The sequence below is a fragment of the Lutra lutra genome, chromosome 9, assembly GCF_902655055.1.
Source record: "Lutra lutra chromosome 9, mLutLut1.2, whole genome shotgun sequence".
NCBI classification, from domain to species: Eukaryota; Metazoa; Chordata; class Mammalia; order Carnivora; family Mustelidae; genus Lutra; species Lutra lutra.
In genome coordinates, this window is record NC_062286.1 from 83698571 (window position 1) to 83712514 (window position 13944).

At 42.3% G+C, this 13944-nt stretch overlaps 1 protein-coding gene across 1 annotated transcript in view; it reads left to right on the forward strand.

Annotated features, from left to right (window-relative positions):
* IL1RL1 (interleukin 1 receptor like 1) overlaps nucleotides 1–11703 on the forward strand; it is an 81227-nt gene extending 69524 nt beyond the window's left edge. The window contains exons 13-17 of the mRNA XM_047745469.1: nucleotides 1069–1210; nucleotides 1306–1451; nucleotides 6829–6975; nucleotides 7959–8126; nucleotides 10663–11703. Coding sequence (XP_047601425.1) covers nucleotides 1069–1210; nucleotides 1306–1451; nucleotides 6829–6975; nucleotides 7959–8126; nucleotides 10663–11048 — 989 coding nt within the window. The 3' untranslated portion in view covers nucleotides 11049–11703. The remainder of the gene's footprint in view (nucleotides 1–1068; nucleotides 1211–1305; nucleotides 1452–6828; nucleotides 6976–7958; nucleotides 8127–10662) is intronic.
* The last annotated feature ends 2241 nt before the right edge of the window (nucleotides 11704–13944 follow it).

The following is a 13944-nucleotide window of genomic DNA, read 5'->3' on the forward strand; positions in this document are numbered from 1 at the left end:
CCCATCTCTGCCTTCTTTGGTTCCCTACCAGAAATGAGATACAGCTCAACGTTCTTGGCCTGTAAGAGAAGATCCTTCATGAACTGGTTCTCACTGCGTCCTGGCTTATTTGCAGCTGTTAACCCCACGTGCTCTGTGTCCCTTCCATCCTGACCCCCTCACAGTTGTGACACTGAGAAGGCAGCATTTCCATATTCTTTCTTGCCTTTGTCCATGATGTTCCTTCTTCTCATCTCTCAACAGTGAATTAAATACCATTCCCCAACGCCACCCTCCTTACCTACTGGTGGGCACCCCCAGAGCCTCCATCCAATATGGTCCAAGGAAAACATTTTCTTATACAGTGTGGCAGTCCTGCTCCCTAGGATGACTTCTCCCTCTGTATTCACATGTAATTTGTCAGTCTTTCTATAGAAGAGTAGAGTACCTTGTATTTTAATCATTTGGGTGTGCCATTGTCACTGTCTGAGACACTCTGCATTCCTCATCCATCTGCACACTTCTTGACCCAGGAACCAAGGGCTCAGGAAGGGATGGCTAAATGCATGTGCCCAGGTGGGCGGCAGCCCTCATGCTTTCAGCTCGGGGCAGAGGAAGCGTCCAGTAAAAGGAGGAGTAATAAAAGAGAGTTCCCTTGAAGGACTCAGTACTGGGATTGTAGCTGGGTCCAGCAAAACACAGTTTTACCAACAAAGGGGCTTCCAGAGAGATGAAGAGAATTTGGTAGAAGGAGAAAGATGTGGAAGAAGGAAGTTGCAAAGAAATTCCAACTTAGAGTAAAAAGAAGCCCCTCCATATAAAGTGGGATTGATGAAGCCAGAGTTATTTACCTGCTGAGTTTACGCAGCAGGTGAGGGGAGAGAGGGAGCTGAGCTTCCTCCCAACTGTGAATGAAGGGGGTGGAGGCAAGGCGAAGGTCTGATGTAGGGAGGAGGGTGTTAATGATAAGGAAGGGGATTGGAATCAGTTCCTGGCACAACCCAAGTATTCAATGACTTTTTTCACATTGAATGAAATACTACTGGAAGAACTGATTTTTACTGGTGAATTTCTTCCCTTCTCATCCAGGAAAACCAGCAAACATACTCTGCTCTGCTTGCTTTGGGAAAGGATCTCAGTTCATGGCTGGTGTCCGATGGAAGGTGAACAGAACCACAGTTCAGAACTTTGGTGAAGCAAGAATTCAAGAGGAACAGGAGCAAAATCAAAGGTATTTTTTTATATTGAGGCTGACACATCCCCTTTTCCTCCCACACAATTTGCAACAGCAAAGTAAGCACTGAACATAACATGTCGCCTTTTTAGCTCTAGCAATGAGCTGACTTGTCAGAACACCACTTTGAGAATAGATGGTGTGAGAGAGGAGGACTTATTGCTGCGGTACGAATGTCTGGCTCAGAGTCTGCATGGCTGGATACGGCACATCGTGAGACTAAAGAGGAAAAGACCAAGTAAGGAGTGTTCCTGAGACTTTGGTCACCCAAGTTAGCTGCATCAACTGTAAGCTGAAATCATTTCTTAGAGAACAATGTGTTAGAGTGTGGTTCCAGGGCGCATCTCTCACCACAATGGACATGACCCACCTCGTAGAATGTGCTTCTCCTGTAAAGAACACTGTGACCTTTGTAGCATGGTTTCCCTGGTTGCTTCTCTACAGCTTTACTTCCCCCTTCCTGCTCCTCTCCCTCTTCTCCCTTCTCCCACCCTTTCTCCTCTCCCTCCACCTACTCCTACCCTCCATCTCCTCCTCTCCTCTTCCTCCTACCCCTTCCTCCTTTCTTTCCCCTCCTCCCCCCTCCCTCTTGCCACCCTCCTCCTCCTTTGCCTCCACCCATCCTCCCTCTCCTCCCCTTCCTCTTCCTCTTCCTTCTCTCCCCCCTCCCACCCCTTCCTCCTTTCCTTACCCACCCCCCCCTTACCTTCTCATTTTGGTTCCTCTTTAACACACAGCTGCTTCCTTGGCCATCCTTCTGCTTTCATTAGCTCTCTCTGTCTCACTATATATGAAAGAACACACTAACAGCAAATGTGAATATGTTCTATGTTACCTTTCATGACTTTTATGGCACGTTATAAACATGTTCCCTTCTATAAATTTTTTTTTGGTCCTAAAAAATGCACATTTTGTTAGTGAGGCTGGCAAAGTCGATGAAAAGATGAAGTATGTAATTACTGCCCATTCCAGGAAGAAGATCTTAAGACACTACTTTGTAATAAGACATTATGTGGCATTATTGTTAAACTTTATAAAATAGTAAATCTATTTATTTATTTATTTATTTTCTACTTGCAAAACCTAAAGTATTTACTCTCTGGTCACTTCCAGAAAAAGTGTGTGATCTCTTACATCCTGTCTCTTTTTAAAAGAAAAACGTTTATGCTCTAATGCTATACTGTCTTATTTTCTGTAGCTGTACAGTCAACCTTGATTTTGGGTAGAGTAAGTCTTCCAATTTTATTCTTCTTCAAGATTGTCTTGGCTGTTCTTTGACCTTTGTATTGCCACATAAATTCTCTTCGATATATTTAGATTATAAACATGCTTTGCTACAAGTTACATAGAAAGTTTTATAGCTTATTTTATAATTATTTAATGTATAAGAGAAATCTTTCCATGATAGTAAATGTTCTTCTACACCATGATTTTTAATGGCTTCATAGTATCCCATTATACAGAGAAACCATCATTTATTTCACCAAATACATTTTTGAGCTACATGTCTTTCTTTTTCTGTTTGTTTTTGTTTTGTTTTGTTTGTTTTTTTAGAGGTTCAATGTATTTAAACTAAAAAAAGAAAACACAATCCGTTCACCTATTTCTCCCTTCCCCACCTCTACCCCTGGTAATTACCAATCTCAGTGTAGGTGAAACTCACAGGACGTCTGGTAGCTCAGCTAATTTCTTTATTGTATCTCTTATTCAACAAGCAATTCAGGTACCACCTTTTATGGGGAGCCTTCTTTGGCCATGAGTTTGGGGTCTATATTCCTTCCTGGTGTTCCTGTAGGGCCCTGTCTCTATGTCTACACCCCCACACTTAACAGAAATCTGTTTGAGAGTCTGCTGAACGTGACTCTAAGCTCCATGAGGGCAAGATGGCGTCTCACCCATCTTCATGTCCTCCATCTGTAGCGCAATGCCTCTGGTACCTATAGCATGTACTCTATAACAATTTGTTGAATGAATAAATGAGCGCATACCAAAGGTATCAAGGAAAATGATTTTTGTACATTTCCACTGCTTTAGCTATAAGGCTTAATTATTCAACAAAGCAACAGCTTACATTTATGTTTGTTAGGGTAGATAAACTTCCCAGTAACTTGGAAAGGCCAAATTGTTTAATAACTTCTTAATAGTTTTATCTGAATATACTGTGCCTTTAATGACTTCATTATAATCTGATGCAATAAGATATAACAAAAACAGGAAACTGACTATCCTTCAGTAGGTTCAGACACTATATATAATCTTTTAAAATTAAATGGAGAGAATGATCCGTCTTGGGTATAGGTAACAAGGTACATTGTCTGTAAAGAATCTGAAACAGTAATAAGACCATCTAAGAGTCATTGTGCTTTTTTAAAAATGATTTTATTTATTTATTTGAGAGAGAGAGTGAGTGAGAGAGAGAGTGAGAGAGAGAGCACAAGGGGGGGGGAAGGGGCAGAGAGAGAGGGAGAAAGAGATACCCCTGCTGAGCAAGGAGTCTGACAGGGGACTTGATACAGGGCTCAACTCCAGGGCCTCTGGCTCAACCCCAGGATCCTGGGATCAGGAACTGAGCCAAAGGCAGACACTTAACTGACTGACACCTCCGCACCGCAGACTCATTGTGCTTTTAATCATCACCTTACCCAGACAACACTAACCAATGTCAGTGATGACACACTTGTCCTCTGGGGGACAGATTGCTTCTTGCTCCCCTCCCCTGGTATGTCGTCGTGTGCAGTGATGTCAGCAAAAATAGTTTTGCAAACATTTCCTTCCTGAGCACCTGTCAACTTTCTCCCTTGTTTGCATTTCCAGGCAAAGACATCTTGTTTGTCAGAGGAAGCATTGAATCCAGTATAAATGGGGAGAAAAATATGGTATTTTTACACTTGTTACTCCATGCACAACTACATGGAAATTATTTAATGTGTTTGTCACATAGTCAAAGGGAGATTTAAGTCCTCAGTTTATACCCCTAAGTGGGACATAGTCCAGATTAATTTGAATAAACACACAGAGGCACAACCTGATGAAAAAAAATTGGGGGTAATAGATAAGCAGACCACCAAGTTCATGTGCTTGTGGTTAAATCTCTGTCTGAAATGGTGCTTGGAAGTTTTGCTTTAATTTAGACTCAAATCACCAATTTGTAAAACAAACAGAATCATGACATTGAGTGCTATAGAGTTCCATGGGTCGCCAGGTTTCTACCCTTAATAATGGAATCACCCCAGGACATATGGACCACGTCACCATGTAGTATTGGGCGGTAGCTGGCACAGTGGATCTTCAAGGAGAGGGGAAGCTGTGCCCTCCCCCCCGGAACTGCCATTGCCTCGATATCCTCATGACTTGTTTACGTTGTCACTGTATGAATGTTCTCCGATGACCTGTGTATTGGAATTGTCTTCATGTTACTCTCCGACGACCTGTGTATTGGAATTGTCTTCATGTTACATGTACTTGGTGACTTTTTTCCTTCTAGTTTATTTGTATGTGCTACCCTTCCCCTGTTCTTCTTCAAATTAACGTGGTTACACTCTGTTTCGACAACTGTGAACATTAAACAAACTGTTGCTATGGCAGTTTAATCGTCACATTTCGACACATCGTTTATTTCCCATCACAAAATAAATTACAACATTGTCTTGAATTTCAACAACAAAAACTTTAAAAGCTTATGTTCCCGTATTCCTTGATGTGATTAAATAAATATTTGACACTCCTAATCATAGTAGTACACTTTTATTCATTGTTTTCTTCGGGCCTTTCTGATTATTTCCCATCTCATTTCTTATTTATTTGATCAATAACACATGAGGAAGAGACTGTTAGTATCATCCAGTTTTGCTGATGAGGAAACAAGAGGAGGTTAAAAAGCTTGAGGAATTGGAGTTAGAGCCAGAACTCAAACTTAGGCAGTGTTTTCCTGTTTATAAACACTTTCAGAAAGTATTTAGTGTTTACTCACCACATACGGAGTTATTTACACAGGTTTAAAGTCATTAACAGAAAGATACTGAACTTCAACTTTCTTTACTGTCTCAGATTAACTTCTCTCCTCCCAGTGGAAGTGGCCACACACACGCCCAGTTACTTCACCTCGATGTCCCCAAGAAATGGACGTTCCCAGAGGGTATCCAGATAGGACTTTTAGAGAGAGTGACCTGAAGGGGAATCCTGTTGAAATGCTTTCCTTAGGGCGTATTTATCGTTTAAACTGATGACAGTGCAGATAGTAAGCTGTCTACCAATTTTCAGCAATACGCCTCCTCCACCGTGCCCCCCTGCTCCCCCGTGTTGAATCTCTTTGCCTTAGCCATTCTTGATTTCACAGTTCTGGATCCTCAGGGTGCTGATGAACAATGGGAGGAATCTGTGAATATGGATAGGTGATTTTCTAGGGCAAGACTGGAGCTTCATGCTTTGGGATTTTAGACAAAAAAGGCAGGGACGGTGTTACAAGAGACAAATCTCCTTTGAGATTGTTCTCATGGTCATCTTTAAGTGAGACTACTTGTAAGAGGAGAGTTAATTCTAAAGAGAGAAGTAAACATACAACAGCCAAAAAATACCATTAATGAGTACAATGCTAGTATACAATTTGTACGTATCTGTTCCAAGTCCTTGAAATCGGGAACCATCTCACGTATACACTTTGTGCAACAGTGAGTACGAGATGCAGTGCAGTGATGAGAAAAATAAGGGGTGTGTTTAGAACCTAGCACCCCAGGAATATGACTTCCCCATCAATTATGCTTTAGAGACTTACATGGCCCCTGTCTCTTCCCTGCTTTCCTATGCAGTAAGACACCAAGACCTTTTGATTCGTTCTCCTTAATGCCCCAACTCCAGATGTATCCGTTCTTTTCTCATTATTACACAGGTCTGAACCCTCCTTATGTTTTACCACAAGTATTGCAGAAACTTCCCGTCCATTTTCTCCTAAGTAATTATGGTCTCTTCCCACAGAGACAAATCTTCCCCTACCTTCAGATTAATCCTGCTTGTCAACTGCTTTCATTGTTAACACCCCACTCAACACTCATCAGTGGATCCCGTGACCTTCCTGAATAAAGGCAAAATGCTGGAATGGGAGCCCCACTTTTGGTCAGAACCGAGCCCTGAGACACATTTCTTGTTGTTTCTTCCACTAATTCCCCATGCTGGATTACTCCGGTTCCTCAGAATACACCACATCTCTGCCCTTGGGCTCACAGCAGCTCCTCTTGTCAGGAGTGCATTTTTCTTGTTTCCTGGTTCTCTAAAACTTCTCTCCCCCTGCAGGAAGCCTCCATTACCCACTCCAGCCTGGAGGGAGCACTCCTAAAAACCTCTGCCAGCTCCAATCACACATTTACCTCCTATCTTAGTTAAGTTTACATTTGGGGCCACACCTCATATGCTTTGAGAAGCCCCTACCATGCCTAGCTTGCTGTCTTGCCTAGGGGAGGCACTCAGTAAATGTTTACTTACTGATTCGTAATGCAGACATGCAAATGCCAGGCAGGCATCTCCTGTATGAATTTCTCGTCCTCCCAGTGGAGGTCTGTTTATTTTACCTTGTTGTAGGAATATTAGTGATCATTTTTGTCCTCCCCTTATCTTTTGAATAGATGACAAGCAAAGCACCTACTACATCCTGGCAGGATTTAGCACCTTGTTAATGCTAATCAATGTCATGGCCATAATGCTGAAAGTGTTCTGGATTGAGGTTAATCTGCTCTGGAGAGACCTAGCTAGACCTCACAAAATGAGGAATGGTAAGTGGCAAGTTCCACATTTTTCTTCAAAGAAAAGGATCCATGATGGCTGTTGGTGGCTCATTTGTTGAACTCTTAATAGCTATGGTACTAAACCCAGATTTTGCTGGCTAACATATTGTTAGCAGATCCTTTTTTTTTTTTCTCAGTCCACTCGGATGCCAGTCTCTGTCCTTTTTGATGCTCCTTATGGTTCTGAGATACATCTCAACAGCTCAAATCTCCTCCCCCAATAGGCTTGCTGTTCCTGCTAAATCAAGAACAGAATCAGCCCAAACCCAGAAAAGTTTAATCATTTTGGAAAATGTGTATTGGAAAACTTCATGGAATTCAAAACATTAACTAAAGTGTTCCTGCTTTCCAGATGTGAACAGCTTAGACAGAGCCATCAGAAGGCAGATGTATTTTACCAGAAAGCCTACTCCTTACAGAGCCCTACCTGTGTGCACAAGTATACACCTGAAAGAATACATTTATGCCTGCTGAATCAGACAACATTCTCTCCTTTGGAGGCAGATATACTCTACATTTTCCATATGGTCCACTCAACTAGGGCTAATTATTTGATTTGTGGGAAATATAGATCCCTTAAAAAAAATTCTCCTTTCGCATTTTTATTTCCTAGGTTAGGGGAAAACAACAGCTAAAACTGAGATCTACTCCAAAAACAGAAGATCCCTTATCCATGACAGATATTTATCAATAAGTTATTAATTAAATTTGACAGTATGGTGTATGCTAAACTTGCCTCTCTACCATTCAGTCTGAGGCAGTAAAGGGAGAAAACTTGCAGATTAAGATTGGTTTTCTGATGACATTTTGCGGTAGTGAGTTGTGGTCACCATCTCTGGATTCTAGAATATTTTGGGGGATGGGATACACACACCAACAATAATAAAATTCAGGGGAGAATGTCTAGGAGGAGTCAAATGGGAATTTCCAGAGCCAAGGAATAAAGTTGTACTTCTTGTTCTCATTTTCAGATGGAAAGATCTATGATGCTTACGTTATCTATCCGCGGAACTATAAAAATAGTCCCGAGAGGGCCAATGCTGTGGGCCACTTTGTTCACCAGATTCTGCCTGAAGTTCTTGAAAATAAATGTGGCTATAACTTATGCATTTATGGGAGAGATCTGCTACCGGGAGAAGGTAAAGCTATCAACACATATCAGGGACAGAAAGTCACGTTTATCAGAAGGCCAAGGATAGGTGGTCTTATCCCTGTGTTGGATAAGGAAATACAATCATTATTCCAGGCCTTAAGACCAGAGTTTTAAAATATGTCTCCAGAAGAAGGAGATACTTATTCTTTGCTTGTCCTTCCCCCATAGCCGACCTGATCATGAGGTCTTCATAAGAGTATCAGTGATGTGAGGACACTGCTATGTGGATTTAGCAAGACATGGCCCCTACTTGACTTCCCAGGTCCACTGCCAGGATAATTGACATACATCTTAATTCTCTCTAGAAGAGCAGAAAGAAGACTCAAAAAAAAAAAAAAATCAACAACAACAAAGAAATGTGTTCTCATACCTAGAGGCATTGACTGAAATATTTGCAAGGATTCAGAAAGTCTTCGTGCTTTCCCCTGTTTTGGAGAAACATTTGCAAATGTGTATTCTCACCACATCCACTAGAGCTGTCTTCTGTTTCTTAGTCGATTCCATGTACCTTCCATAGTTTGTCACAATTCTGGCCTTTCAGTAGCTGTTCTCCTCCTCCCTCTATATTTATGTCAAGTACCCATGAGCCCTCCTTATAGCTCTTCTCTAATTCCTCGGAGACCAGGAAGTGTTTGGAATTTTCCTGAGGCAGAAGCATCACTGAGGGTAAGTCCAATAAAGTGAATGCTTAGTAGACTGTGAATTTAAACTGGCATTTCCACTGCAAAGAGGGATTCAAGCATCTGTAGATATAAAGGAACACCCAGCAGGTGAATCTACTTCGTCCTGGAATATTTGGGCAATGTTAATCCCCCCACAATGGTGTGGGTAACTTTGTAAAATGAATGATTCAGGAAAACGGAATCCCAGTTTTCTCTAGAAGCTTTCTTCTTCCTCCAGCTCTCCCGCTGGCTACTCATTCCAGTAGAAAGAAATGAACCTCGGTGCTCAAACGCTCTTTTCATGTTACACATCTGCTCAGGAAGCTGCAGGGACCCCAGCTATTTGTGACGTCACACCACCTGCCACAGCTGGCTGCAAACCCTTCATCGCTTTTGTCTCAGATCCATCGACCTCCTTTCTAGTTCTACCTCGCTCCAGCCCAGTGTGAACACCAGCGTGCTGAGGCTCAAGCTTGAGTGGCCTGCATCGTGCTGTTTTTCACTGGGAATGTTCCCACCCCCTCTGCCTCAAGCATGTCCTCTGAACCTTACTTTAACCCAAGGAAGGTCAGATATAACAAAACAACACCAAACTTCACTGGGCCCTTTGGAAAAGTTCATGACTGCATCAGTGGTATTTCTTCCCATGCTAGTTACCTTCTGGAGCTTTGCCCCTTCAAATCTACTCTGCACCCTGCTCCATCCAGTGGCCCCGGGGAGGGGGGGGGAGAGCTGGTCATTATGGAATCTATCAGGCCCCTGCCTCTGCTCCCTGCTGGGTTCGGCCAATGGAAGCAGAAGTACAGAGGCAGGCATCGGGTAAGGTTGCCAGGGGAGCTGGGCTCTTCTCTCCCAGAACATGGGCTCCTGTTAGCTGCCTTTATACACCTTAGCTTTCATAATTACTTCTTCCCCTTCACACCTGGAGGGGGGTAATGCCTCCCTGGCTATTTCCGGTGCTGGGGTTCCGAGGCATCTCTCGTTGATTTCTCTTGGCTCTGTCCACATCTTTTATAAATTCTCCTCTCATTAACCTCTCTTAAGTCAGTCCTTTTGAGTGTGCTGAGTTTTCTGTTAGGATCCTGACCAACATGAAGTCTCTATCTGGTGCTATTCAACATTTATTTCCCTAGTTCACACACTACATGGGTTGGCAGTCTTTTGGCTGCCCTGCTCTAAGAAATTCTTGAGTGGTTTCGTTCATGGTTGCATTTCTTTGATTTCTCTGGTCCCTCCTTGCAGGGAGAGCTGAGTATTTTACATGTGCTTTCTAAGTCTGCCCAGAAGTTTCCTGCCATCACCATGGAGCTGATGCTGTATAAACTCTAAATTGATAAGGGGATCTGGTCTTCCTTAAGATCTTTCTAGTCTGAATCAAATCAGCTTCTCAAACAGAGACATTGGGGAGTGACGTGAATCCAGGACTCCCTTAGAGATTTTAATCAGTTCAGAGGAGCAACAGTCCCTAAGAGTGAACGTACTAAGCCCTGGTAAAACACATACGCTAATATGCTAAGAAGATAATACATAGCTAATGAACTTGAATTCTAATTCTCCCACTAAATATCTCTACCTGCCATGTAACTCCAAGGATTCATTTTAGTTAGAACTGACCTACCTGGGAAGGAAGAGGGGCTTGGGACTGATGTGCTCACAGTGAGAGGGGTAAGTCGAACATAACAGGTTGTCCCTTCAAGCACATTCCCCCTTTCCTGAATGAAGAACTGATCAGTGTCAGAATCCCATAACAGATTAAAACCATAACTTTTTTTTTTTTTTTAAGTCCAGAACGTTCATGATCAAAGCATTAGATTTCAAAACGCAGCAGCAGGAAATGTGATCCGGGGCTTTTATTCTCAGACGCAGCCACTGCCGTGGAGAACAACATACGAAAGAGCCGGCGGCAGATTTTTATCCTGACTCCTGAGCTGGTCCACAGCAGGGAGTTTGCCTATGAGCAGGAGATCGCCCTACACAGCGCCCTCATCCAGAATGACTCCAAGGTGATCCTGATAGAAATGGAGGCTCTGGGCAAGCCCGGTGGACTGCGGTTTGAGGAGCTTCAGGAGTCCCTCCGGCACCTCGTGGAAGTGCAGGGTACCATCAAGTGGAGGCAAGACCACATGGCTGACAAACGGTCGCTGAATTCCAAATTCTGGAAGCACGTGAGGTACCGCATGCCTGTGCCCAACCGACCCCCGGGGAAGACACCCAGTTTGGCTTCCCTGAGAGCCCAGGAGCAGTAGTGCTGGCTTTGGTGTGCTAGTAAGGCACCCAGTTTCCACTGACCTGAACTCCTCCTCCTGGATGACGACATTGGACCAGACACTGGAGCAGGGGCAGGAGGAGTGGTGATGTCTAGAGGAGGCTGGTCTCTGATTTCATTTACCAACTTGACTCCCATTTTCCTGATTCTGGGGGGATGCAAAACACCCAGAAATTTCTTTTCTCGACCCCTCTTCAGCCCACTTTTCCTGTCTTTTCTCCCTTTACTGATCTTTCTCCATGTGGCCTAGTATTTTTTCATTATCCTTTTTTTCCCTCTTTCTCTCTCTTTCCCGTTCTTCTTCTCCTTATTCCTTGTCAATACTCCACACGTTAAACTTCAAGCTGGAAGTGTTAGAGCTAAATTTTCATGCAACCTTGAAGAACACTCAGATTTCCACAAGCAGAACAATAACAGTCCTTCTTATTCCCAACCAGACCAGCATTTATTCTATTTTATTTGACTGGATGCTGGGTTTTTTCATCTCGATGTTGTCAATGTTATTGGAGGGGCTTACCTGGTTGCCATTATAATCAAATTTTTGCTGCTCTAAAATTTCTTTCAGAGATTTTCATTCTCTTTAGAAATATTTTTTTCAGGTTCCTGGGTGGTTCACTTGGTTGAGCATCTGCCTTCGGCTCAGGTCATGATCCCAGGGTCCTGGGATCGAGTCCTGCATCGGGCTCTCTGCTCAGCTGGGAGTTGGCTTCTCCCTCTCTCTCTGTGATCTCTCTCACTTTCACTCTCTCTGTCAAATAAATGAATAAAATCTTTAAAAAAGAGAGAGAGAGAAATTTTTTTCTCCCTCTAAAAGTTACAGAAGAACAGAAAATATGAAAGAAGAAAAGAGCAAAAATTATCCATAAATCCATTATCCTAAGATAATGACTCTTAAACATTGTGGTAAATTTGTATTCGAAAAAAATTTGAATTTGTGCTGAAACATACCATTTATGTAGTGAGCTCATACAGTGTGTAGTTTTTATATTTTTTCCTATTTTACATCATGAGAAAAAAATTTTGACATGTCACTTAAATTTTAATATTTTAAATATTCATAGAATTCTATTTCATGGTTGTGCCACAGCTGATGTACCTCATTATTTATTGTTGTATATTTGAGTTGTGTTGAATGAAAACGGCCATAATAATAAGTAATTCTTCAATGGCCATGTCAGTATAACTTATATTTCCCAATTATGATTTCTTTTTAATTTAAGAAATTGGTTTGTTGCAACATTTCTATGAAATCTGTAGGGCATTTTGGCAGAACCATGTAGCAAAAGGGAAGGTAAGGTGCACAGTCAATACCACTGCCATTAATTCCCTAAAGGAGTTCACATGCCCTCAGTGCCAGCAGTGTCTTCTCAGGCTGGGAGTCTTGTGAGAGCTCAGATTTTACAAGTGGATGGAGATCCTACACTTAGCTGAGCTTTTTCTTTTTCTTTTTTTTAATAAAGAAACAGATTTATTTTTAAAAAATATTTTATTTATTTATTTGACAAAGAGAAAGACAGCGAGAGAGAGAGCACACAAGCAGGGGGAGTGGCAGAGGGAGAAGCAGGCTTCCCACCAAGCAGGGAGCCAAAAGTGATTTTCGATCTCAGAACCCTAGGATCATGACCTGAGCCGAAGGCAGCTGCCTAACAACTAAGCCACCCAGGCGCCCCCCCAACTGAGCTTCTTTAAAAAGTGTATATTGGGGATTTTTTTTAAAAAAAGATTTTATTTATTTATTTGACAAAGAGAGAGAAAAAGAGAGAGAGAGAGCACAAGGCAGAGGGAGAGGGAAAAACAGGCTCCCAGCTGAGCAGGGAGCCTGATGTGGGGCTCAATCCCAGGACCCTAGAATCATGACCTGAATAGAAGGCAGACACTTAACCAACTGAGCCACCCTTGCCCCTCTGATTTGGGGCTTAACTGCAAAAGAAAACTGCACGCCAGCCCCTCGACAGGGAGTGTAATTTTGAACTGTCATTCAATGCCTGAAAAGAAATTGTATTTCTGGAAGATTGCCTAAAGGACCTGTAGTTACCCATCCTTTTATATACCATATAACCTGAATCTATACTCCCCGGATTAAGGTTGCCAGATAAAACACAAGACATTAGTTGAATTCAAAGAATGAAATTTCATCTGAAATTAATCTGAAATTCACATTTAGCTGGGACTCTTGTGTTTTTATTTGCTAAATCTGGCTGCCCTACTCTGGTTAGTTATTGTGCTTTTATATGGTGATATTTGATTTTACGGAACTGCTAAAACAACTAGTCTGTGGGAAGGATGCCGTCTAGTTGATTGGTTAACATCACTTAATATGGAATCAACAAGCCATCCTCTGCTATCAGCCGGCTTTGTGACTACGAGTAATACCATCAGGAAGAGATGTGCCTTTAATCCTGCTTCCCCACTGACCAAGACTGACAGAACTGTTTTTGATATGTGGACATAAATAATTTTACAACTGATTTTATTTTCCTCTTCAGTTAGCTACTTGGAATCACAGAGCCCAACTTGGGCTCTTTCTACAGCAAGTACATAGGATATAACAAGCAATTTATAATAATCTCTTCCTTGTTTTTTTATTATTTTATTTTTGAATGTATTTTAACCATCTATATTGTAAGCTGCTTTGTAATTTAACACTTACATTTTTCTGAACGTGCGCTGAGTATCTCTTTGACAGGGGCAGGGAGAAGAAAGGCTGTGGAGGCATACACAGGGTAATCAGGCACGCTCCTTATTAACCTTATGGGGTTTGAATCCATTGAGGAAACCCAGAGGGATGAGGGAAAGACTTCGCAGAACCCAGAGAGCGCTGGCCCCAGGGCAAACTCTGACGTTGCTGAGCTCTTTTTTCCCAAACCTACACACCA